General features: G+C 45.9%; 1 protein-coding gene across 7 annotated transcripts in view; it reads left to right on the top strand.

Annotated features, from left to right (window-relative positions):
- NSD3 (nuclear receptor binding SET domain protein 3) overlaps positions 1-19,898 on the top strand; it is a 170,540-nt gene extending 150,642 nt beyond the window's left edge. For all 7 annotated transcript variants that reach the window (XM_056570934.1, XM_056570939.1, XM_056570938.1 and 4 more), the window contains 2 exons: positions 7,673-8,133; positions 19,406-19,898. In XM_056570934.1, coding sequence (XP_056426909.1) covers positions 7,673-7,914 — 242 coding nt within the window. In that variant the 3' untranslated portion in view covers positions 7,915-8,133; positions 19,406-19,898. The remainder of the gene's footprint in view (positions 1-7,672; positions 8,134-19,405) is intronic.
- Positions 19,899-27,599: the final 7,701 nt, after the last annotated feature.

Below are 27,599 nucleotides of genomic sequence, written 5' to 3'. Positions count from 1 at the left end.
AGGAAGCACCTATGGTGCCAGGACAGAAAAAAAAAACCACATGGCATACCATTTTGGAAACTAGACCCCTTGGGGAACATAACAAGGGGTAAAGTGAACCTTAATACCCCACAGGTGTTTCACGACTTTTGCATATGTAAAAAAAAAAAAAATTTTTACACTAAAATGCTTGTTTTCCCCCCAATTTTAAATTTTTACAAGGGATAATAGCAGAAAATACCCCCCAAAATTTGTAACCCCATCTCTTCTGAGTATGGAAATACCCAATAAGTGGACGTGAAGTGCACTGGGGGCGAACTACAATGCTCAGAAGAGAAGGAGCATCATTGAGCTTTTGGAGAGAGAATTTGGCCATGTGCATTTCCAAAGCCCCCCCGTGGTGCCAGAACAGTGGACCCCCCCACATGTGACCCCATTTTTAAAACTACACCCCTCACGGAAGGTAATAAGGGGTGCAGGGAGAATTTAAACCCCACTGGCATTTGACGTATCTTTGGGCTGTGCAAATTAAAAATTTTATTTTTCATTTTCACAGACCCCTGTTTCAAAGATCTGTCAGACACCTGTGGGGTGTAAATGCTCACTGTACCCCTTGTTACATTCCGTGAGGGGTGTAGTTTCCAAAATGGGGTCACATGTGGGTATTTATTTTTTTGCACTTATGTCAGAACCGCTGTAAAATCAGCCACCCCTGTGCAAATGACCAATTTAGACCTCAAATTTACATGGCGCACTCTCCCTTCTGAGCCTTGTTGTGCGCCCCCAGAACACTTTGCGCCCACATATGGGGTATCTCCATACTCAGGAGAAATTGCGTTACAAATTTTGGAGGCTTTTTTTCTTTTACCTCTTGTGAAATTTTAAAGTATGGGGCAACACCAGTATGTTAGTGTCCAAAAATGTTTTTTTTTACACTAACATGCTGGTGTAGACCCCAACTTTACCTTTTCATAAGGGGTAAAAGGAGAAAAAGCCCCCCAAAATTTGTTAGGCAATTTCTCCCGAGTACGGAAATACCCCATATGTGGCCCTAAACTGTTGCCTTGAAATACGCCAGGGCTCCGAAGTGAGAGAGCGCCATGTGCATTTGAGGCCTAAATTAGGGATTTGCATAGGGGTGGACATAGGGGTATTCTACACCAGTGATTCTCAAACAGGGTGCCTCCAGCTGTTGCTAAACTCCCAGCATGCTTGGACAGTCAATGGCTGTCCGGAAATGCGGGGAGTTTTTGTTTTGCAACAGCTGGAGGCTCCGTTTTGGAAACACTGCTGTAGGATACGTTTTTCATTTTTATTGGGGGGGAAGGGGTGGTGGTGGGGGGGGCAGTGTACGTGTGTATATGTAGTGTTTTACTCTTTATTTTATGTTAGTGTAGTGTAGTGTTTTTAGGTTACATTCACACTGACGGCGGATTACACTGAGTCTCCCGCTAGGAGTTTGAGCTGCGGCTGCTGCAGCTCAAACTTGAAGCAGGGAACTCACTGTAATCCGCCGCCAGTGTGAATGTAACCTGTACATTCACATGGCAGGGGGGGGGGGCAAAACTACAACTCACAGCATGCACTGACAGAACGTGCATGCTGGGAGTTGTAGTTTTGCAACAGCTGGAGGCACACTGGTTGGAAAATACTGAGTTAGGTAATAGAACCTATTACCTAACTCGGTATTTCCCAACCAGTGTGCCTCCAGCTGTTGCAAAACTACAACTCCCAGCATGCACGTTCTGTCAGTGCATGCTGTGAGTTGTAGTTCTGCAACAGCTGGAGGCACACTGGTTGGGAAATACCGAGTTAGGTAATAGGTTCTATTACCTAACTCGGTATTTCCCAACCAGTGTGCCTCCAGCTGTTGCAGAACTACAACTCTCAGCATGTACTGATTGCCAAAGGGAATGCTGGGAGATGTAGTTATGCAACAGCTGGAGGCACGCAAGTACAACTCCCAGCATGCCGAGACAGCCATTTGCTGTTCCTGAATGCTGGGAGTTGTAGTTTTGCAAGATTTAGAGGGGTTCAGGCTGGAGATCACTGACAGTGGTCTCTAAACTGTGGCCCTCCAGATGTTGCAAAACTACAAATCTCAGCATGCTAAGACAGCAAACTGCTGTCTGGGCATGCTGGGAGTTGTAGTTTTGTAATATCTGGAGGGCTACAGTTTAGAGACCACTGTCAGTGATCTCCAGCCTGAACCCCTCTAAATCTTGCAAAACTACAACTCCCAGCATGCCAACACAGCAAACAGCTGTCAAGGCATGGTGGGAGTTGTAGTTTTGCAACATCTGGAGGGCGACAGTTTAGAGACCACTCTCTAAACTGTCGCCCTGCAGATGTTGCTAGGCAACAGACTCTGCACACGCGGCGTCATACTTACCTCCACCGCCGCCATGATCACAGCCGCCGCCGCCGGGTAAGTGACCGCCGCTGCCGCCGCCGCCGCTATTACACGGTTCCCCCCGCTGTGCCCGGACACCGATGGGTGGACATAGCGGGGGGAACCGAACTTTAACCCCCCCGCCCCCAGTCTGCTATTGGTCGGCCGCTCCGCCGATCAATAGCAGGGATAGGAGGGGTGGCAACCCTGCCACCTCACTCCTATCTCTTCTAGGGGGATCGAGGGTGTCTTGGACACCCCCGATCCCCCTTATTTTATCGCAGCGCCGCGATTGATGGGCAGGGGGAGAGCGCTCCCCCTGCAAACACCGTAGATGCCGTGATCAGAACTGATCACGGCATCTATGGGGTTAATGCTGCCGGGACCGGCGCGATCGCGGCCCCGGCAGCTGCGGTGGGACTCCGGCTGTGATTGACAGCTGAGTCCCACCCGCGATCTCCTGCGCTGCCCGCGGCAGAGCAGGAGATCGCTTGGACGTATGCATACGTCCATTTGCGCGAACGTGTAATTCGCCTGGACGTATGCATACGTCCAATAGCGGGAAGGGGTTAAAGTAAAAAAAGAAATCTAGGCAATACATTTCCTTAAAGGAGTACTCCGGCGCGCACTTTTTTCCTTTTATCCCGTCCGGGCTGCAAAATAAAAGAAAACGCACTTTCTCTTACCTGCCAACGAGCCCCCGGAGCTCCGGTACACTCCGGTACAGGTGTTTGGTCCCCGGGCTGTATTCTTCTTACTTCCTGTTAGCCCGGCACGTCACATGGAGCTTCAGCCTATCACCGGCCGAGGCGGGACATCGCTGCGGCCGGTGATAGGCTGAAGCTCCGTGTGACGTGCCGGGCTAACAGGAAGTAAGAAGAATACAGCCCGGGGACCAAACACCTGTACCGGAGTGTACCGGAGCTCCGGGGGCTCGTTGGCAGGTAAGAGAAAGTGCGTTTTCTTTTATTTTGCAGCCCGGACGGGATAACATGAAAAAAGTGTGCACTGGAGTACTCCTTTAAAGGGGTACTCCAGTGGAAAACATATTCCTTTTTTTAAATTAACTGGTGCTAGAAAGTTAAACAGATTTGTAAATTACTTCTATTAAAAAAAATCTTTACCCTTCCAGTATTTTTTAGCAGCCGTATGCTACAGAGGAAATTCTTTTGTTTTTGAATTTCTTTTTTGTCTTGTCCACAGTGCTCTCTGCTGACACCTCTGATTTGAAAAAGATTTTTGCCACGGGAGTACCCCTTTAATGGAAGACCTAAGGCATTCAGATTTTTTTTTTATGCCCTGATAGCTTAGTGTGCCCTGAGTCTAGGGGTGTTCTTGTTTTATTAATTTCTGCCCCCTCCCCTCTATTCCCAAGATATTAAGGTTTTTGTACCTAATCTAACTGTATCCTTCATTCTAGTATTGTGTGTATGTTACGCCTAGCGCTCCGGGTCCCCGCTCCTCCCCGGAGCGCGTACGGCGTCTCTCTCTCCGCAGCGCCCCGGTCGGTCCCGCTGACCCGGGAGCGCTGCACTGTCATGGCCGTCGGGGATGCGATTCGCACAGCGGGACGCGCCCGCTCGCGAATCGCATCCCAGGTCACTTACCCGTTCCCGTCCCCTGCTGTCATGTGCTGGCGCGCGCGGCTCCGCTCTCTAGGGCGCGCGCGCGCCAGCTCCCTGAGACTTAAAGGGCCAGTGCACCAATGATTGGTGCCTGGCCCAATTAGCTTAATTGGCTTCCATCTGCTCCCTGCCTTTATCTGACCTCCTCCCATGCACTCCCTTGCCGGATCTTGTTGCCTTGTGCCAGTGAAAGCGTTTTGTGTGTCCAAAGCCTGTGTACCAGTACTTCTGCTATTCACCCTGACTACGAACCTTGCCGCCTGCCCCCGACCTTCTGCTACGTCCGACCTTGCTTCTGTCTACTCCCTTGTACCGCGCCTATCTTCAGCAGCCAGAGAGGTTGAGCCGTTGCTAGTGGATACGACCTGGTCACTACCGCCGCAGCAAGTCCATCCCGCTTTGCGGCGGGCTCTGGTGAAAACCAGTAGTGACTTAGAACCGGTCCACTAGCACGGTCCACGCCAATCCCTCTCTGGCACAGAGGATCCACCTCCTGCCAGCCGGCATCGTGACAGTAGATCCGGCCATGGATCCCGCTGAAGTTCCTCTGCCTGTTGTCGCCGACCTCCCCACACTGGTCGCCCAGCAAGCCCGACAGATTGCCCAACAAGATCACCAGCTGTCGTACTTGACCACCATGACTCAGCAACTCCAGTCGCAGCTACAGCAGATTCAGTCTCAGCTACAGCAGCAGCAACCATCTCCTCCGCCAGCTCCTGCACCTCTTCCGCAGCGAGTGGCCACTCCTAGCCTCCGCCTGTCCTTGCCGGACAAATTTAATGGGGACTCTAAGTTTTGCCGTGGCTTTCTTTCGCAATGTTCCCTGCATTTGGAGATGATGTCGGATCAGTTTCCTACTGAAAGGTCTAAGGTGGCTTTCGTAGTCAGCCTTCTGTCTGGAAAAGCCCTGTCATGGGCCACACCGCTCTGGGACCGCAATGACCCCGTCACTGCCTCTGTACACTCCTTCTTCTCGGAAATTCGAAGTGTCTTTGAGGAACCTGCCCGAGCCTCTTCTGCTGAGACTGCCCTGTTGAACCTGGTCCAGGGTAATTCTTCCGTTGGCGAGTACGCCATACAATTCCGTACTCTTGCTTCTGAACTTTCCTGGAATAATGAGGCCCTCTGCGCGACCTTTAAAAAAGGCCTATCCAGCAACATTAAAGATGTTCTGGCCGCACGAGATACTCCTACCAACCTGCATGAACTCATTCATCTAGCCACTCGCATTGACATGCGTTTTTCTGAGAGGCATCAAGAGCTCCGCCAGGAAAAAGACTTAGATCTCTGGACACCTCTCCCACAGTCTCCATTGCAATCTGCGCCTAGGCCTCCCGCCGAGGAGGCCATGCAAGTGGATCGGTCTCGCCTGACCCTGGAAGAGAGGAATCGCCGTAAGGAAGAGAATCTTTGTCTGTACTGTGCCAGTACCGAGCATTTCTTGGTGGATTGCCCTATCCGTCCTCCACGCCTGGGAAACGTACGCACGCACCCAGCTCACGTGGGTGTGGCGTCTCTTGGCTCTAAGTCTGCTTCTCCACGTCTCACGGTGCCTGTACGGATTTCTTCTTCAGCCAGCTCTTCCCTCTCAGCCGTGGCCTGCCTGGACTCTGGTGCCTCTGGGAATTTTTTTCGGGAGTCCTTGGTGAATAAATTCCGCATCCCGGTGACCCGTCTTGTCAAGCCACTCCACATTTCCGCGGTCAACGGAGCCAGGTTGGATTGCACCGTGCGTTTCCGCACGAAGCCCCTCCTAATGTGCATCGGACCTCATCATGAGAAAATTGAGTTTTTGGTCCTCCCCAATTGCACTTCTGAAGTTCTCCTTGGACTACCCTGGCTTCTACACCATTCCCCAACCCTGGATTGGTCCACAGGGGAGATCAAGAGCTGGGGTACCTCTTGCTTCAAGGACTGCCTTAAACCGGTTACCAGTACTCCCTGCCGTGACCCTGTGGTTCCTCCTGTATCCGGTCTCCCTAAGGTCGTTATGGACTCTGCCCGCCTTAAGAAGTGCCTCTCCCCCCCTCCCAGTCCAGTCAGGCAAGCCTCGGTGCCTCCTCATGGCCCTCGTCCTGGTGTCACACTGCCCCGTGCCAGGCCTCGCCCTCTGCCCTCCCTCCCCATTCCCACTCCTGCTGTACTGCCTGCCGTTGAGGAATCCCTCCATCCTTTCCCGGTGTCCTCATCCCAGGGGAGGCAGTTACCGGACAAAGAGAAGGGGAGACCTAAGGGGGGGGGTACTGTTACGCCTAGCGCTCCGGGTCCCCGCTCCTCCCCGGAGCGCGTACGGCGTCTCTCTCTCCGCAGCGCCCCGGTCGGTCCCGCTGACCGGGAGCGCTGCACTGTCATGGCCGTCGGGGATGCGATTCGCACAGCGGGACGCGCCCGCTCGCGAATCGCATCCCAGGTCACTTACCCGTTCCCGTCCCCTGCTGTCATGTGCTGGCGCGCGCGGCTCCGCTCTCTAGGGCGCGCGCGCGCCAGCTCCCTGAGACTTAAAGGGCCAGTGCACCAATGATTGGTGCCTGGCCCAATTAGCTTAATTGGCTTCCATCTGCTCCCTGCCTTTATCTGACCTCCTCCCATGCACTCCCTTGCCGGATCTTGTTGCCTTGTGCCAGTGAAAGCGTTTTGTGTGTCCAAAGCCTGTGTACCAGTACTTCTGCTATTCACCCTGACTACGAACCTTGCCGCCTGCCCCCGACCTTCTGCTACGTCCGACCTTGCTTCTGTCTACTCCCTTGTACCGCGCCTATCTTCAGCAGCCAGAGAGGTTGAGCCGTTGCTAGTGGATACGACCTGGTCACTACCGCCGCAGCAAGTCCATCCCGCTTTGCGGCGGGCTCTGGTGAAAACCAGTAGTGACTTAGAACCGGTCCACTAGCACGGTCCACGCCAATCCCTCTCTGGCACAGAGGATCCACCTCCTGCCAGCCGGCATCGTGACAGTGTATAAGGGGTGTATACTGTGTGCGGAGCTTCTTCGGGTCTTCCCTCCTATCACTGCTGGCTCTGCTTTGCTTACTGTCAACTTGGCACTAGGCGGAAGTGTGTGATATTAGCAGCAGCACCTTCTCTTCACTCTATATGTGCAGGCTGCAAACCCCATATACTGGAAATATATAACAGGATTCTGTAAAAAAAAATATATATATTTTGGGGGGATACAAAAACCTATATGTATCAGAAAGGGGGATGGCGAATCATGACATGTCGCAGAACACAACAGCTTATCCTGCAAAAGTTACCTACAACAGCAGGCGCGCTGTAAACAACTTCAGATGATCCATATTAGCCCAATATATAACTTAGCCCTGTTACCTCTTGACAAAGCCGTGTGAACGGCGAAACATGTCGAGGGGGGCTGCAAATTGATTTTAAAACACAGTGGTGTCCTTTCCCTCAGTATGGCACACTGCAGGTGCATACTGTATTGCTATTGAGTCCTGGTAGTACTCCTTGTATATTACAATTTCTGGAAAGAGAGACACCCTGATTTTTTAATCTTTTTTTGTGTGTGAAATAATATGAAATAAAAAATATTTTTTTTCTTAATATATGGTAAATTTAGGGAACTAGTGGATCACTACGGTGATCTTTTGGTATATTTTCTGTAAACAACTTCATCACATTCATTCATGCAACTTTTTATCTTTTTTTTCTATTCTTATAGGAAAATGGGATTGTCCGTGGCACCAGTGTGACCGATGCGGAGCTGCTTCTTCATCCTTCTGTGACTTCTGTCCATCATCTTTTTGCAAAGAGCACGAGATAGGAGCTCTGAAAACCACAGCCCAGGATGAAAGACTGTATTGCTCGGAGCATGACCCCAAACACTTGTTGCCCTATGGGGATGAGAAGAGATTTAAATGTAAAACAGAGGGTGAGGACTCCGCGTTTCCATCCAAGTTTTAAAGGAGACAATGCACTGAGAAAACCAGTCCTGTCAGCACCACGTACACCCCTTCCACCCTCCTCCTCCTCCTCCTCATTGTGTAGTGGGGGCTTGTAACGCACACGTCCAAGTGTTTTAATGCCAGGATTAGATTGTACATGTCCTTTTCAGTGTCTTTTACTTTTTTTTTTTTTTTTTTATCGTGAAACCAGTCTCCCTTTTTTTCCTCCACATTTGTGGTAAGCAAAGTTGTATTTATTATATTTATTATTATAATTTTTTATTATTATTATTGCTATTGATTTTTTGGGGATTATGTTTAAAAAAAAAGAAAAAAAAAAGAAAAGGAAAAAAAAAAAAAAAAAACAGCTCCGGGCAACAAGTTTCATAGACGTATTAAAGAATTGCCAAGTTTGCAGCTCTGATGTGCTCAAGGACAGATGAAAATTCAGCATTAATCCCGGATGTATTCTCGAGTATTCCTTCGGTAGATTTCGGTAGGATTCAACGGCAGCTGTTCTCTTAAAGGATGTATGTTGAAATTCAACAAAATAAATAACTCATTGTGTGCCAGTTTTAGGGGGAAAATTTGAGAAGAAGTAACTTACTATGGTTAACCCCCTCTCATTTTTCTCCCTGCGGCAAAGTGAGGTGACTTAATGGTGTAAGGTGCTTCAAATCTGTCACACTTCTTCTATGGCACCTCAAGGGGAACCCTATAGCGTCTACCACATGCCATAAATGTATATGTCATAACTCCTGGAAAACGATAGAACATGGAAAAAGAAATACGACAATGATGTCCCTAAAATTTGGTGGATTGAAACAAACTGTTTGCCTGTCTTTGTAACTCAGCAAATGTTTTTCATGAATAACCAGTCATTTATGGAAGGTTCCCGAGAACATGTGTCGACCACAGATGCCCATTCATAAGGGAATTCTAAGTTTCATCCCGCCATGACAGTGCTGAACACTCCTGCGCATTTGATGGAACACGAGACATGCATGAAGCAGCCTTCACCAGATCCTAGACTGTATTTGCTTTACAATACTCTATGTACAACATAGAAAGCAAAATATAGAAAACATAACTCGGCCCTATTACCAAAGACATAATGTACTTTTTTGAGAGTGTACAAAAAGGGGGGGGAGCAAGAGTGGAGCAGTTTCCTTCAAAAACCAATGAGGTTGCAGATCCCGTTTTCCTAACAAGTCAGAACGAGAGTCTGTTTAATTGGCATGGGCACCTCATACACATCTTCTTTTGATATATTTTCTGTACTAAGATGTGTGGTTCCATGACCGGTCAAACAACTGGAATACACTTAGTTTTCTTGCATTTCTATACCTTACATAATCCATTGTGTGTATAGTAAAGCAAATAGAATCTAGTCCGGATCCTGGTGAGGTGTATGGTTCGAGCAGGTTCTTTTTTCTAGTTAAAGGGGTACCAGATGTCTGGTCGCGGGGTCCCCGCCGCTGGGGACCCTCGCAATCTCCTTGCTGCACCCGGCATTCGTTTAGAGCATTGGGTGCAACGCCGGAGGCTCGTGGCGTCACAGTCGCGCCCTGCTCGTGACGTCACGGCCATGCCTCCTCAATGCAAGTCTATGGGAGGGGGCGTGACGCTGCATTGAGGGGGCATGGCCGTGACGTCACGAGCGGGGCGTGACCGTGGCGTCACGAGCCTCTGCCTCACATCGCCAGTCATCTAGCACTTAGCAAAGTTCGCTCCGTGCACCGGATGTCCGGGGTACCGCAGTCTTTGAGTATGGGTTAAGAAGTCTAGTGGCGGAGTACCCCTTTAAACCAGTCTCCATCCCCACCGTACTAAGTTGCTCCACAAAGGTTTTTTTAATTGGTCTTAACGTTGTCGATCCTTATTATTACACCTCATACATAAAGGCATTGTTAAGTCATTGATTTTTATAGGATTGCTCTGTACTAAATGTCTATTAGGTAGGACCCTGCCTATTGGGAATACACGGGTCCCTTTTGTGTCATGCAAAATAGCCAAGGTGAAAGGAGTAAATGAAAAGGAGAGGGCTGCTTACAGGCCCTGCTCTCACCTGCTTACAGGCCCTGCTCTCACCTGCTTACAGGCCCTGCTCTCACCTGCTTACAGGCCCTGCTCTAACCTGCTTACAGGTCCTGCTCTCACCTGCTCACATGCCCTGCTCTCACCTTCTTACAGGCCCTGCTCTAACCTGCTTACAGGCCCTGCTCTAACCTGCTTACAGGCCCTGCTCTAACCTGCTTACAGGCCCTGCTCTAACCTGCTTACCGGCCCTGCTCTCACCTGCTTACAGGCCCTGCTCTAACCTGCTTACAGGCCCTGCTCTAACCTGCTTACAGGCCCTGCTCTAACCTGCTTGCAGGCCCTGCTCTAACCTGCTTGCAGGCCCTGTTCTAACCTGCTTACAGGCCCTGCTCTAACCTGCTTACAGGCCCTGCTCTAACCTGCATACAGGCCCTGCTCTAACCTGCATACAGGTCCTGCTCTCACCTGCTTACAGGCCCTGCTCTCACCTGCTTACAGGCCCTGCTCTCACCTGCTTTCAGGCCCTGCTCTCACCTGCTTACAGGCCCTGCTCTCACCTGCTCACAGGCCCTGCTCTAACCTGCTTACAGGTCCTTCTCTCACCTGCTTACAGGCCCTGCTCTTCCCTGCTTACAGGCCCTGCTCTAACCTGCTTACAGGTCCTGCTCTCACCTGCTTACAGGCCCTGCTCTTCCCTGCTTACAAGCCCTGCTCTCACCTGCTTACAGGTCCTGCTCTTCCCTGCTTACAGGTCCTGCTCTTCCCTGCTTACAGGTCCTGCTCTCACCTGCTTACAGGCCCTGCTCTAACCTGCTTACAGGTCCTGCTCTCACCTGCTTACAGGCCCTGCTCTCACCTGCTTACAGGCCCTGCTCTAACCTGCTTACAGGCTCTGCTCTAACCTGCTTACAGGTCCTGCTCTTCCCTGCTTACAGGCCCTGCTCTCACCTGCTTACAGGCCCTGCTCTAACCTGCTTACAGGCCCTGCTCTTCCCTGCTTACAGGTCCTGCTCTTCCCTGCTTACAGGTCCTGCTCTCACCTGCTTACAGGCCCTGCTCTCACCTGCTTACAGGCCCTGCTCTAACCTGCTTACAGGCCCTGCTCTCACCTGCTTACAGGCCCTGCTCTCACCTGCTTACAGGCTCTGCTCTTCCCTGCTTACAGGCCCTGCTCTCACCTGCTTACAGGTCCTGCTCTCACCTGCTTACAGGCTCTGCTCTTCCCTGCTTACAGGCCCTGCTCTCACCTGCTTACAGGTCCTGCTCTCATCCTCTTCTGTGACCCCTGTACTTCCATTAGGATAAGGTCCTAGAGGTAGTACCCTCACCTATAAGACTTTTTTTGTTGTATTCTACATAAATGTCAATGGTCAGCATTTTTTAAGGCTTAATTTCCAGTAATGTAATTTACGATCTGCTCCAATTAATTGCAGTATTTGCCGGACGCGCTATAGAATTTATTTGCATTTAGGTTGCCCAGCCTATAATACACATGCATGCCTAGTATGAACAACTTATGTATGGACAAGGCACTGTTCTGTTTTCTGGGCTTTAGATATGCATTCCAAAATGTGTGTAGTGATCACTTCAGTTTCTTGCCAGGATGGATCCTCCTTATGTGCAGTTTGCCCACAGAATGAAGTGATTGCCTTACCGAATGTTCATTGACAACATTGTACAGAATGTGCATGTACAGTGATGTTTTCAATGTACTCCCCACCAAAACAGTATGGCACGTGTTGTGCATCCTAAAATATTCCAAGTTGTGTTTTAATAATTGGGCTTTCACCTTTGAATGTGTTCTCACATTCACGTTTTTTGATGCAGTTTTTGAAGCCGAAGCCAGAGTTGAATCATAAATGGAGGACGTGTTTAAAGGAATTACTGAGACTTCTGTTTTTAGGTTGAATCTTGGATTTTGCTTCAATTACTGTATGAAATAAAGGAAAGTGGGAACGCCAACACTGGGGGAGAATTAATTATTGGCCAGTTTTCATAAAACACATTTCTACAAAAAGTGTGATTTTTTTTTTCAGTAATTTTACGCTGCGCTCATCGGGTATTTAAATTTGTAGGATATTGGGCCCTAGCTAGAAGCGGGCACCTGTTACCTAGAACTAGAGTGAATTCTAGCTGAAATGTACACCATCTTGTATCTGGTGCACTGTGTAATAATAATTAGTAATAATAATTATATCATTTATATTACAAATTGCCCCCCCCCCTCCCCTTAGGTGTTCAAAGGGGCATCAGGGGTTTGGTATAACAAAAGAAAAAAGTCTGCCTTTGTTCTAGAAACAGTGCCACTCTTGTCTATAGGTTGTGTCTGGGATTGCAGATCAGCGTTATTCACTTAAATGATGTCTGCTGCAATACCAGAAAAAAAAAAAGTGTCACTGATTCATGTTAAATCTCACTTTCTGGGTATGAACGTTTTGCCCGTGTTGTGCCAAGCACAGCAGCCTGCAAATTTCATTAGTTTTTGTCTTGTTCACACAAGGCAGGAAGAAAAAAATAATAATTCTATTGGTCAGTTGTGTGCCAATGAAGCATTGTATCAACTGTTTATTTTATTTTATTTTTTTTTACATACACGGTTTTGATTGTTTTGTAATGTTTTTTAGCAGTGTTACGTAAATTTTTTTCACTTTCTGTATGGCTTTATCCAAATCGGTATCCTGTTCATCATCTGAAAACCAGTAGATGCTGCTATTTTAAAGCTACTGCCAGTTTTTGTCATTAGTTTTGTATGATTTCAATACGGTTTAACAATGAGCATTAAAGGACAACTGCAGCCATAACAACTCATCCCCGCCTCTCCCATAGAGCTGTATTGAGGGGGATGTACGGGAGATCAGTTAGGTGATAAGTGTCTAACACTGCAGTACTCCTTTAAGTACACTAATCCACTCTTTGGTATGGGCAGGACTTTATGTAAAACAGTGTACTGTATATGTTGCACCTTTTCTTTGTAGAGCGGCTGTCATATAAGGCTATCCTGCTTCAAAATTGTTGCAGTCAAGGTGGAGGCAAACCTTCTGTAGCCAAACCTTCTGCAGCCGAAACTTTTGTGTAACAAGAACAATAGTTTAAAAAAATAGAACATACCCTAAAATAAAGGAAGAGAAGGCATAACCTGTTCACCTCCCTCTGAGCACCATTTTCCATATGGAGTTAATCCAACATAAAAAGGTTGATCCCCTATGCAAATACATCAGTACCGATCCTAGGTCACAGCCTGTTTTATGGTCCAGAGCTGCATTAAGAATGCTAAAAACTTCAGAGCTGAAATCTGCTTACAATCCGAAACAGCTGAATAGTGGCACAAGCCATTTGCAGTCTGCAAACTATAGTCTTTACCATAGTCCCCATTCCAGGAAAGGGGCAATAAACGTTAACCCCAACATTATAGGAGCGCAACTAAACTCTTAGGGCAGAATTGTAAATGCTGCTCTGAACTATAGTACAGGCTGTAAATCCGGATAACTACAGAATATGTTATATATTCAGATTTATATATATCGCTATATGATGGAGCTGAACGTTCTCTCAAATGTGTTTTTTAGGTGGTATTGTCAGATAATTTTACAGTACACTGAGCAGCTTGATGTGGTTTTGCCGATCCACAGCTACTGAAAACAGTAATCTTAGGGATCGGAAAATCATGTGACTCCAAAAGCAGTTAAAGGAGTTATCCAGTGTTTTTTCTAAAATAAATAAATAAATAAATAAATATATATATATATATATATATATATATATATATATGGTGCAAAGGGAAAATAGAGGGGGAAAAAACAATACTTACGCATCCCTGGTAACCCACAGCTCCCGTTTGTCTCCATGTGGTCCCCTGATCTTCTCTCTTCTTTCTGCTACTGAGACAAGCTCTTGTTGCTGGAACTTTTTACTCCGTCAGCTCCTGCACTGAGCGCTTGTCTCAGTAACAGACAGAAGATCGGAGGACTGGAAGGAGTCGGACAGGAGCTGCAGGAGACCAGGGATGGGTAAGTATAGGTTTTGGTTTTATTTTCTTTCTAGATAACCCTTTAAAGGGGTACTCTGGGGAAATAAAACTTTCCCCCTGTCCACAAGTCAAGGTGTAAAGAACCATCTTAAGCTTTTTCTATCCCTTCTAAATAATAGTTTGCTGTTAAGTTTTGTTTTTGTGTTTCTTTTTTGTCTGTTTCAATATAATAATACCCAATTTAATAACCTGGAGACTTTCTAATGTTCTTTCACTAAGTGTAATGAGATATACTTACATATGTTTACTTGTACCCTAAAGTATATAAATTAGCTCTCCTCCAGAAGAAAGCTGTCTCTCCAGTAGCACCTATATAAGGTAGCTTCCCTTTAAGTCCCTGCAGATGTTGCAAAACTTCAACTCCCAGCATGCCCGGACAGCCAAATGGATGTATAAAAGCTGATACGTTAAAATGCGAAAGTGGCAAAACCTTTCACCGTTAGCCTGTGTTATTGTCCTCTAAACTATTGATAATATCATTTTAACATGAATAAAAGGCCAGCACATGGTTTTGCACCGTCACATACTGTAATCCCCCTGGGACTGACCTGCACACTGGACACATCTTTATTAAAGGAATACTGTAGTGGAAAATATCTAATCGAAGTTATATATTGTGGGGGGGTCCGATCGCTGGGACCCCCGCCATCTCCTGTACGGGGCCCTAGTAGTCTGTAGGAAGGGAGCGTTCCGTCCCCGCATGAAGCGGTAGCCGACAGACCGCCCCCCAATGTATCCTATATAGATACATGGAGGGGACGTGTCAGCCGCCGCGTCATGCAGGGACAGAACGTTTCCTTCATGTGGACTGCCAGGGCCCGTACAGGAGATCTTCAGATAGGAGAGAAGTTATTTTGCATTACAGTATTCCTTTAACTAGTTGGGATAAAATATGCCAAAATAGTACTGATTGAGACCTTAAAAGAAAACGGTCACATGTTCACTCCCGCACTAACCACAGGCACTGACGGATAGTACGGGGGACGCTGATTCATATGATCCCTACCTTGCCCGGATCCGTCCAGCCGTTTGCCCGCAATCTTAGTTTATCTATATATGCAAATGTTGCTGTAACTGGCATGGGCGAGGTTTTCAGGAGTCTAGTGGCACTGTGACGTCAGCGCCGCTCGCTCATGAATACTCATCCCCCGCTCATCCCTCCGGCTCTCCCTCTCCCCGCCGCTCCTAACTGGTCTTCACTGCGCATGTCAGGAAGCGGCACATACACAGTGAAGACCAGTTGGGAACGTCAGGGAGAGCCGGAGGGAGGGGGGATGAATATTCATAAGCGGCAGTGCTGCGGACAGGGGGACTGACGTCACAGTGCCACTAGGCTCCTGAAAACACCGCCCATGCCAGTTACAGCCACATTTGCATATACTGAAAAACTAAGATTGCGGGTGAATGGCCGGACAGATTTGGGCAAGGTAGGGATCATATGAATTAGCGTCCCCCGCACTACAGAGCTGAGCCCTGTATAAATAAAATGTGTAAAGAAAAATATATGTATAAAAAAAATTTAAGGAAAATGTGCCTGTGTCGTGCATTCTAAATAGACAAATACGCATGTGCCTATTTCGTTTGCACAGCACAGACGCATGATTTTTATACTGTGAGCCGGACCCTGTATGTCTGTCATACTGAGCAGTGAGACAGGTGGCGTCAAGAGGTGGACAAAGCTGCCACACTTCAGCAGCTTTGCTCCGCCTGTATGACTCCAGCTTAGAAAGAAAACCTCATTTTATAACTTCTCCAAAGGCTATCCGCTTTATAAAAGGTAACTTTCATGTTATTGTATCACTATCTATCTCACAGTGTGCAGATGGGCTCACAGATTTGCCCTGTGGGGGCGCTGCAGGTAAATTAAACACTTATTACCAAGCTCCCCTACAGACTTACACATTTCTGGATATCCTATGATAGGTTTATAGTTTAGGAGCCCTTCTAAATAGTTTTTTTTTTTTTTGTTTTTTTGTGGACAACCGCCAGCTACTGTTCATTGTATTAATTGGTATCCTGAGAGGTTATGGGAAAAAAATTTATAGGGTATATATATATATATATATATATATATATATATAAAGCAAAACTTTCAAAACATGTCCTTACTTTTTCTAGGTCTGTTTGTATAGTGCCAAGATATATTCCCTTTTTGTTTTTGTCGTTTTGTTCCGCATTGGGAATTAGAAAAGGGAAAGGTTTTTCTAGTTACTTTTGCTGTAACCCATTGCTATTTTTTTCAAGAATATAAAAGAGGTAACACATACCTCAGATATAGCCTTCAGGGTTAGAAAAATCATGGCCAAGAACAGCGCCACACACGTCCATGGCTTGCGTCTGGTAGCCTGGCTATATCAAACTGACTGGTACGCTGAGCTGCAATATCACACACTACCTGTGAGCAGGTGTGGTGCTGTTTTTGGATGTATGCAGCTATGATTGATTCCTATTCCTGGAAAACAGAATGTGTTCAACGTAGTAAATGTTTAATTTTTTCTAATGTTTTTGCTACTTTTTATTTTATACAAAAACAGTTGTCAAAGCTACCGAGCCAATTGGAGTGACTTGTGTCCTACCTTATATACTTGTTCCTGAGGGAGAGATGGCATATACATTGTGACATTAAAGTTTAACAGATTTGTAAATCACTTCTATTAAAAAAATCTTAATCCTTCCAGTACTTTTTAGGGGCTGTATACTACAGAGGAAATGCATTTATTTTTGGTTTTCTCTTCTGTCACGACCACAGTGCTCTCTGCTGACCTCTGCTGTCCATTTTAGGAATTGTCCAGAGCAGCATATTCCTAAAATGGACAGCAGAGGTCAGAATAGAAATCGAAAAAGAAATGCATTTCCTCTGTAATATACAGCCCCTAAAAAGTACTGGAAGGATTAAGATTTTTTTTAATAGAAGTAAGTTACAAATCTGTTTAACTTTCTGGCACCAGTTAATTAAGAAAAAAAAAGTTTTCCACAGGAGTACCCCTTTAAACATTTTTGGTGAAAAACTTTTACTTGAGGCCTGTTAGGTCCTGTCATTGTGCTGTTTGTCATAGTGCTTTATCTTTATTGTCTATGTTGATTACATATAGGATTTAATGTATTACAGTCTCTGCACTACTATTTTCGGAGCAATGTGTTTGCAATGCTTTTAGCATATACATTGATTGTGACTTCTATGGATACCCATGTAAGTTTACTATAGTCTTTAATTCCCAGCAGGAACGGTGAAAGGAGATTTCTGGCCTTAGACCTTTATGTCATTCCATTCAGACATGTTTTAGAAGTTGTGTTAGGTCCTTGCATGTTGGCAACAAACACAGGCTCTGGCAATGACTGACATACCTTACGTACGTCATCGGAAGGCGGCTCTAAAAAAGTTGTCTGGGATAATAAAAAAAACATGGCTCCTTTCTTTTCACAATAGTGCCACACCAGTTCATTGGTTGTGTCTGGTATTTTAGCTTATTTCCACTAAAATGGATAGGACTCCAGTACCACACACACATCTGTAGACAGATTTGGCGCTGTTTTTGAAGAGAAGCCGCCATGTTTTTCTAACCCTGTATAATCACTTTAATGTTGACTTGTTTCTTCCATAGAAAAGCCCCATCAGATATTCGCCCCATCAGATCACTGGGAAATAGTTAAGGCAATAGGGCAAAGATTGCCATCCGGTCTCATTCAGTAGGGCATGTTGTACTTGTATTATGCTAACTGTATTCTGCCCGTAACACTCAGACCCCCCAAACCGAATTTACAGTATTGTAGATCCTTATGGTGCATTGAGTTTGTTTCAGTAGAACTTAGGCGGAGTGGAGCCTGGGTGTCATGTCCGAGGCTATTCTGAACTGCAACAATTATCATCTGTCTACTGGATTGATGATCAATTTTGAGTTGGTGGAAGTCCAGCCAACGGGAACCCCCTGCAGGGGAGCAGCTAGGAAAAATTAGAAGGGAGTATTGGTTGAGCTTGCGTGCCACCTAGCCAATCAAGGTCTATGACACCGATAAATATAGCCGGCAGTTGCGCTCGACTGTTTTTGTCAAGGCCATAGATTTTAAATGGAGCGGTGGGGCTCATGTTTGACCTCTGCTTCATTCCATTTCCTAGCCATGGTCCCAGTAGCCTTGGGGCGGGGGGGAATCAGGGTTCTCCATTTAGGTGATTGGTGGGACCTCCACAGTCAGACCCCCACTAATCACCTAAATGGAGAACTCTGATTCCCCCCCAGGGCTACTAGACCATGGCTACTGCAATAATCACCTATCTACTGAGTAGGTGATAAATACGTGAATATTGCAGTAGGCCCACATACCCCTATAAGTATGGGTACAATGGGCCAGTATGGACTTTCACTTGACCAATGTCCCGTGTAGCTAGCTATACAGTCATAGGCATTGTAGTTCTGTGCCGTGAGTTGACAATTGGAGTGTTCTTCAACTGCACATGTATAAGGAAGTTCCAATCTGCTCTACCTGATTATAACGCTAAATATTCGGTTTTTCGTCTTTCAATATGTTTACGGTTTTTCTTCTGTTGAGATGTGTACATAAATATATTTTTCTATTTTTCTGAATCATATTTTATTTACTTCGATATATTCTGATTTTCTTTTCTTTCTTTTTTTTTATCACAGTAGTGGTCAGGAAAAAAAAACAAAAAAAAAACTACTACCATTTTAACGTAGGTAAACCAAATGCCTGCCAAGTGTTAATAATATAATCTCCATCACTCTGTACCTTCGTCTTTTTTTTTTTATTTTTTTTTTTTTTTTTGCCATTTTAGGCGGGTAGTATTTCTAAAGCCGCAGATTAACAAAAACTAAAAAAATTAATAAAATTTAAAAAAAAAGATGATAAAAAAAAAAACTTTTTAAAGTTACACATTGAATTGTACATTTATTTTTTATATAATTATTGTAAGTAGTTTTTGGAATCGTTCTTTAAGATGCCTCCACTGCTCTACCACCAATTCGACTATCCAGGAAAAGCTCGAGAAGTTGGTAGTGTTAGAGGCGGTCGATGCATAGAGAGTCTAGTTTCGAGGATCTAACCCAAATGAGTTCACAAATTCACATAACTGGGCGTATCTTCTGTATTTTTGACTTGATATGACCACATTAATATTAAACTATATAGTGTACGAGGTGTGTGGGATTATTACAGTTTTGTCTTTTTTTGAATTTTTTATTTAAGTGTAATTCATCCGCACTTATATATATATTTTTTTAAAAGGTCAGTCCCACGTAAGATAGAAATAGTGAGACCGATGTGATGTTGGTGATACATTTTGGTAGCTAATACGAATACGTTTTTTTTTTTTATTATTATTATTATTGTAAATGTATTGTACATTTGAAAGTAAATGTTTGTGTATTGTTTTTTTTTGTTTTTGTTTTTATTTTATTCTTCATCTGCCTTCAATGTACTTTGTATATAGATGGACGGCAAGTTACAAGCACAACCTCAGATTTGACCGAAAGTTTTAACTCTTTAGACGTGACACTTCTTCGAAGGACTGGCTGCCGCGTTTAAGACTGTGACCTCAAGATTAATCTCACCATCATGAAACTCATTGCTGTCAATTGGTTTTCTCAGGTCAGGTCGATTCATGTCATTATACTGGAATAAGGATATTTACGTGCATCTGCCATGTTATTTTTGGTATTTTAGAAGAAAGGGGGGGGGGGGTCGTGAAAAAAAGGCACTTTATTCCAAATAGTCACGTGTTCGATCCTGGATGTGTTTCATAAACTTCTATGGAGATTGCACTTTAATGCTTGTAGCCATTTCATCTCACGCCTCCTGTACGATACAAATAGCAAACATGTATGTATACATTTCTATCTAACGAAACCATGCAAATAGTCATGTTAAAGGGGTACTACCGTGGAAAAAATGTTTTTTTTTTAAATCAACTGGTGCCAGAAAGTTAAACAGATTTGTAAATCACTTCTATTAAAAAATCTTAATCCTTCCAGTACTTTTTAGGGGCTGTATACTACAGAGAAATCCAAAAAACAAATGCATTTCCTCTGATGTCATGACCACAGTGCTCTCTGCTGACCTCTGCTGTCCATTTTAGGAACTGGAGAAAATCCCCATAGCAAACATTTGCTTCTCTGGACAGTTCCTAAAATGGACAGCAGAGTTCAGCAGAGAGCACTGTGGTCATGACATCACAGGAAATGCATTTCTTTTTTTATTTCTCTTTAGTATACAGCCCCTAAAAAGTACTGGAAGGATTAAGATTTTTTTAATAGAAGTGATTTACAAATCTGTTTAACTTTCTGGCACCAGTTGATTTAAAAAAAAAAAAAAGTTTTCCACGGTAGTACCCCTTTAAGTGCTTTAAATATATGGCATTTATGATCAAAGTTTACGTATCGAGACTGAAGAAATCAGTTGTTAGCGAGTCTTAAGTGGGACTGACCAATTTTTACTGTATATAGAAGGAAGTATTACACTAGTCATTTTAGAGTTACCTGTACCACTTTAGTTATCACTGAATGTCTGTGCATACACATTTTGTACATTAAAATTGCATTGCCTATATATACGTTATTTTTTTTCGTATTTTTGTTAATTTTTTTCTACTTTTTTTTTTTTTTTTTTTTTTTTTGTTTCATTTTAAATGTGTGTTTTAGCTGTTCAACTATTAACGAAGAAAAATGAGAAAGTGTTTTTTATGACATTCCGCTGATTTGAAAGTTTGCTTGTTGACTTCAATAAAAAATTGTTCTGAATGTCCCATACCCCATGTGGCTCATTACTTATTCATTGATGGAATTTATTCTTAAAAAAAAACAATAGGGGCAACATGAGGTGTTATGAAGGTTTGACAAGGCTCCTCCCAAGTTGGGAATGTAGTAGAAGCAAGGCAGGAAAAAACCCTTGAAGTTGGCGCTGCTGACTCAGGTGTGAAGGATAAGGCGAAGCCAGAGGTGTTGAAAAGGTCCTCAGCAGGACATTTTATTAATAGAAAATAAAAAACGAACAGATGACGCGTTTTCGTGAGGATCCCTCCCTTCCTGATCTGAGGAAGGGAAGGATCCTCCCGAAACGCGTCATCTGTCCCTTTTTTATTTTCTATTAATAAAATGTCCTGCTGAGGACCTTTTCAATACCTCTGGCTTCGCCTTATCCTTCACACCTGAGTCAGCAGCGCCAACTTCAAGGGTTTTTTCCTGCCTTGCTTCTACTACCCACTCCAGGACGACCTTGTCTGCCCCTGCAACCCTTTGGCTCAGCAGCGGCTCGTACACCTAGCACCCCAACTTTGGTTGTGGGTTACATGCGCATTTGATACTATTTCAAGGTGAGCAGCCATCTATAAGCTCCGCGGGGTTACCCCCCCCCCCCCCCCCCCCCCACTCACCACTCTCTTACCCCTGGGTAATACACGAGACGCTCTCCCTCGGTCTTTTTCCTTTTTTCTCCACAGAATCCCAAGTTGGGAATGTGGTCTTCATTCATTCTGTTCGCAAACAAGGAAGTCAAACACAATACTTCATTCATGATATTAGAATGGGGGTACCAGGACCTTCCTTGGCTCAGGAAATAACAAGAGAAAATGGAGGACAGCGCCTCGTGTAATTCCAACGGGTCACGTATTGTGTGAAACACAGCAGGTAATATGCTCACCTTACGTGAACCTTGGGTTCATGCATATAACCCCTCCGTGTTGGGGTACTGGTGGATAATCCGGAGCTGCAGCCTGCAGGTCGTGGCCAGGATCTTCCTGGGAGTCGGCAAGTACATAAAACAGGATACGGGAAGAAAAAAAGGACCTTTGTGCCAGCGCTGCTCGGATCGTCAGATGGTCAATGAAGATGCCAAAAGTATAGCCCAATGATATTTTATTCAGACACATACATTTGGGTGTGATACAAGGACAAGACGCGTTTCGGGAGTGAGCCCTCCCTTTTTCAATTGTGGACGTATGCAGTCTATAGATTGCATACGCTGGCACAAAGGTCCTTTTTTTCTTCCCGTATCCTGTTTAGGCTCATGAAAGAGTTTTTTTAAAAAAATTTAAGGGTCTTTTCGCACGGCGGAATCTTCGCCAGCAGAATTCCGCTTGCCGACTTCCGCCTTGAATGAAAGCCCCAATACACTTCTATGGGATTCCGCACTCTCGTTGATACTTTGGAATTTCCGCAAGCGGAAATTCCGAAGTGTCAACGAGAGTGCGGAATCACATAGGGGATAAGATGTTTTTGCCCGGAATACCCCTTTAATGTATAACCTTGTTTACAATAGTTAATATACAGCATAAAAATAAAAACTGGAAATAAATTTTTTTCCCCAAAAAAAATAAAAACTCTACCGAGGATTTAGAGTAAGGAAGATTTTCTTCTCCTGCTTTATTCACATGTGAACATCTCCTAACAAAAGCAGAGATGCCTTGATATAAAGCTACAGGGAATACATGCTCTGTAGAAATTGACCAATTGCAGTCATTAGTCTAAATATGCCACCCAATGAGCCAACTCCATACATGGCGGGTGCAAGTTGTTAACTGAAGCCGACACCCTGTTAGTTGCCAAGATCAGAGAAACACAACTTCTAAAAAAAAGTTGACCAGTTGCCCATAGCAGATCCCTTCTTTTAGTTTTCAGAGGCCTGAAAATCGAAGAAGCAATCTGGTTGCTATGGGCAACTGGTCAACTTTTTCTCTACCCAAGTTTTGATGAATCTCTACCTATGTTCTTTAGACTGTTATTAAAAAATGTTGCAGAATTTTTTGTGGGATATGCCTATCAAGGTTAAAGGGGTTCTTTGGTGGAAAACAGCGGTTTTCAAATAAACTGGTGGCAGAAAGATAAACAGATTTGTAATAATTTAATAATTTGAACCCTTCCAGTACTTATCAGCCGCTGTATGCTCCAGAGGAAGCTGTGTACAGTAGCTCTTTCCAGTCTGACCACAGTGCTCTCTGCTGACACCTCTGTCCATGTCAGGAACTGTCCAGAGTAGAAGCAAATACCCATAGCAAACCTTTCCCGCTCTGGACAGTTCCTGACATGGACAGAGGTGGCAGCAGAGAGCACTGTGGTCAGACTGGAAAGAACTACACAACTTCTGTTACGCCGAGCGCTCCGGGTCCCTGCTCCTCCCCGGAGCGCTCGCGGCGTTCTCCTCTCTGCAGCGCCCCGGTCAGACCCGCTGACCGGGAGCGCTGCACTGTCACTGCCGGCGGGGATGCGATCCACGTAGCGGGACGCGCCCGCCCGCGGGTCGCATCCCAATCTACTCACCTGTCCCGTTCCCCGGCTGTCACGTCCCGGCGCGCGCGGCCCCGCTCTCAGGGCGCGCGCGCGTCGGCTCTCTGAGATTTAAAGGGCCAGTGCACCACTAATTGGTGCCTGGCCCAATCAGTGTCAATTAGCTTCCCTGCGCCATGTATATAAAAACCCACTTCCCCTTCCTGTCCTTGCCGGATCTTGTGGCCTTGTGCCTAGTGAAAGCGTTCTTGTGTGTGTCCATTACAGGTGTTTCCAGACCTTCTGCCATTGCCCTTGACTACGAACCTTTGCCGCCTGCCCTGACCTTCTGCTACGTCTGACCTCGCCTCTGTCTAGTACTCCTGTACCACGCCAGTCTCAGCAGTCAGTGAGGTTGAGCCGCTACTGGTGGACACGACCTGGTTGCTACCGCTGCAGAAAGACCATCGGCGGGCTCTGGTGAAAACCAGTAGCAACTTAGAACCGGTTCTCCCGTATGGTCCACGCCAATCCCTCACTGACACAGAGGATCCACCTCCAGCCTGCCGAATCCTGACAACTTCATGTTAAGATATATCAGCTGATATGTACTGAAAGGGTTAGGATTTTTATAAAGAAGTAATTTACAAATCTGTATAACTTTCTGGCACCAGTTAATTTGAAAACATTTTTTCCCACCGGAGTACCCCTTTAAGTCTGCCTCTAAAAATGTTTCTCTCTCAAAGCAGCCAGGCGATCTTTGTGGATGAAGTAATGGGCAGGTGATGTACCATCTAAGAACCACCTTTGTAACCTTCTTTTTCAGCCCTCCAGCCTCTTCGATCAACAATTGTATGAGATTCTAAAGAACCTGTCAGAGGAGAAACGCTCCATCATAGACGTCCCTTTGGAACGTCAGACCGCATTCCAGCCCATTACCACCTTTTAGCGGGAAAAGAACCAATAGACATCAATTCATACCAACACAGGTTTCCCTAAAAAAAAAACTAAAAAGTCTGCAACCAACAAACCAGCAGACCAATGACAACCAGTGTTTGGACCTGAGAATCGGAGCAAAATTTGGGTCACGTCTGTTCAGAAGCTTGGGTTACTTCTCCGATACTCTTTGGAATTCTCCAGTCTTCCTCCAAATCGTTTTATCCTTAACAAAAAGGGAAAAAAATTAAATAGACATCTTTTAACTTGTTCAATATTTTCTTGCCAAGGGGATTCGGAACCTTTTTCTGCTTCTCTCTGGGGCAAAGGTGTTTATTCCCCAAACTTTGCGGTTTCCAAACCTGGAGAATAGTTGCACCTTATTACAGATCTAACCTACCGTATTTTTCGCCATATAAGACGCTCCGGCATATAAGACGCTCCGGCATATAAGACGCCCCGGCATATAAGACGCCCCGGCATATAAGACGCTCCGGCATATAAGACGCTCCGGCATATAAGACGCCCCGGCATATAAGACGCACCCAATTTTAAAGGAGGAAAATCTAGAAAAAAAAGATTCTGAAGCAAATACTATGTAAAGTATAGGACAGTGATCTTCAACCTGCGGACATCCAGATGTTGCAAAACTACAACTCCCAGCATGCCCGGACAGCTGTTGGCTGTCCGGGCATACCGGAAGTTGTAGTTTTGCAACATCTGGAGGTCCGCAGGTTGAAGACCACTGGTATAGGAGGTAATACTCACGTGTCCCCGCCACTCCGAACCGTCACTGCTGCCCGCGTGCCCGGGGTGTCCCCATCGCTCCGTAACGTCTCTGCTGCCCGTGATCCTCGCTCTCAGTCGCCGCCATCACCTCGCTACGCACGCCGCTCCTATTGGATGACGGGACGGCGTGCGCAACGGCTGTCCGGGCATGCTGGGAGTTGTAGTTTTGCAACATCTGGAGGTCCACAGGTTGAAGACCACTGGTATTGGAGGTTATACTCACGGGTCCCCGCCGCTCCGGACCCGTCACTGCTCGTTACCGCAGAGCTGGATGTCCTCCATCGCTGTCGCCGTGTCCCTGGGGGGTCCCCGTCGCTCCGGAACGTCTCTGCTGCCGGTATCCTTGCTCTCAGTTGCACCCATCCCGTTGGTATGCACGCCGCTCCTATTGGATGACGGGACAGCGTGCGCGACGACATGATGACGACAAAGGAGAGCGCTGGCCATGCTGGGGTTCCCGGCACGGAGCAGACACTGAGGAGGCAGGTAAGGTCCCTCCCGGTGTCCTGTAAGCTGTTCGGGACGCCGCGATTTCACTGCAGCGGTTCCGAACAGCCTGACGGAGCAGCCGGGTTAGTGTCACTTTCGCTTCAGACGCGGCGGTCAGCTTTGATCGCCGCGTCTGAAGGGTTAATACAGGGCATCACCGCGATCGGTGATGTCCTGTATTAGCCGCGGGTCCCGGCCGTTGATGGCCGCAGGGACCGCCGCGATAGGACAGGGTTTTAATGTGTATTTGAAGTATAAGACCCCAGTTTTGGGGAAGAAAAAGTGCGTCTTTTACGGCAAAAATACGGTATTTTAATACATAGCTTGCGTGCGTGCGCGACGACTTGATGACGACGATGGAGAGCGCCGGCCATGCAGGGGATCCCGGCACGGAGCAGTCATTCGCCGATCGGACACCGAGGAGGCAGGTAAGGTCCCTCCTGGTGTCCTGTAAGCTGTTCGGGACGCTGCGATTTGACCGCGGCGGTCCCGAACAACCCGACTGAGCAGCCAGGTTAGTTTAACTTTCGCTTCAGACGCGGCGGTCAGCTTTGATCTCCGTGTCTGAAGGGTTAATACAGGGCATCACCGCGATCGATAATGTCCTGTATTAGCCGCGGGTCCTGGCCGTTGATGGCCGCAGGGACCGCCGCAATAGGACAGGGTTTTAATGTGTATTTGCCGTATAAGACCCCAGTTTTGGGGAAGAAAAAGTGCGTCTTTTACGGCAAAAATACGGTATTTTAATACATAGCTTTCAAGAGTTCAGGATGGAGAACATTTATCCCTGGTTATCATCCAAAAATGTATCTTTTTCTCCATGGTAGACCTTTCAGACGCCTTCATCTATTCTTTCAGATGCTTTACATTCTAATTCTATCTGCACACAGGAAGTCGCTCACAATGGCACTGTCTCCCGATTGGCATCTCCATGACCTCTGACCTGGGAAGCTATTTAATGGAATATTTAGGTGCACCCACACTTCTATAAACCAAAGCTGTTGTTCTGACAGCATTGCTAAGATTACAAGGCTGTTTCCTCATCCTGTACCTAAACAATTGGCTAGAACTCAGAAGCTCAGCACCAGAGGACTATCTAGATAGCCTCGAATCTTCTGACGTAACATGGCTTTATTATATATCACAAGAACTCGCATCTCTCTCCATCAACATGAACTTGGGTTTCCACATCAACACATTTAATATGAAGGTCAGAATTTCAAACAAGCAAGCTGTAAGGCTAAGTTTCTACTTTTTTTATTTTAATTTTTTTTTAACGCCAATTCTGCCGCATGGCGTTTTTTTGGGCCAAAAAACACTGCGGCCAGATGTTAGCTGTAAATCAATGAGAAATCGCAAAATTCTTATTCCGCTTGGCGTTTTTCACTTTGGCGTTTATTTAATCCTTTTGGCATATTTCAGCTCCTTGGCGGTTTTCCAAAATCGCACCATGTTGAGCCACTGGTGATTTTTTACTGGTGAAGTCTATGGGAGTGAAAAAATGCCATGTTCTGGACACTACGCTGACAGACACAGCAAACCTTCCTGGATGAGCTGCACTACCTGAGCCACTTGTGTGGGTTGTAGACTCCGTCTCATGCTACCACTAGAGTGAAAGCACCGCCAGCATTCAAAAGTGACCAAAACATCAGCCAGGAAGCATAGGAACTGAGAAGTGGTTTGTGGTCACCACCTGCAGCACCACTCCTTTATTGTGGGTGTCTTGCTAATTGCCTATAATTTCCACCTGTTGTCTGTTCCATTTGCACAACAGCATGTGAAATTGATTGTCAATCAGTGTTTCTTCCTGAGTGGACAGTGTGATTTCACAGAAGTGTCATTGACTTGGAGTTACATTGTGTTGTTTAAGTGTTCCCTTTATTTTTTTGAGCAGTGTACTATACCAGTGTTTCCCAACCAGCGAGCCTCCTGCTGTTGCAAAACTACAACTCCCAAAAAAACGTGGTTGTAACAAATAAACCTGATCAGGTTTATTTGTTACAACCACGGTTTTTTGTACATCTATTTATTCACTTATTGCACTTTACCTGTTTGCATTTTGCACTTTATCCTGCTTATCTGTGTAGGGACGCGGTAGAGTAGCCCACAGCTTCCCGAGGCATCGGGGTCGCCCTTTCTAGGGTGAGTGCCCCAGTTATGTGCCAAACAGTAAGGGAAAGGTGTACTTAGGGATTCCTTGCATCACATGGTAGG

This window comes from Hyla sarda, chromosome 4 (assembly GCF_029499605.1).
Source record: "Hyla sarda isolate aHylSar1 chromosome 4, aHylSar1.hap1, whole genome shotgun sequence".
In the NCBI taxonomy this organism is placed as follows: Eukaryota; Metazoa; Chordata; class Amphibia; order Anura; family Hylidae; genus Hyla; species Hyla sarda.
The sequence above is the reverse complement of the archived record's forward strand: the minus strand, read 5'-3'. Positions and strand labels throughout refer to the sequence as shown.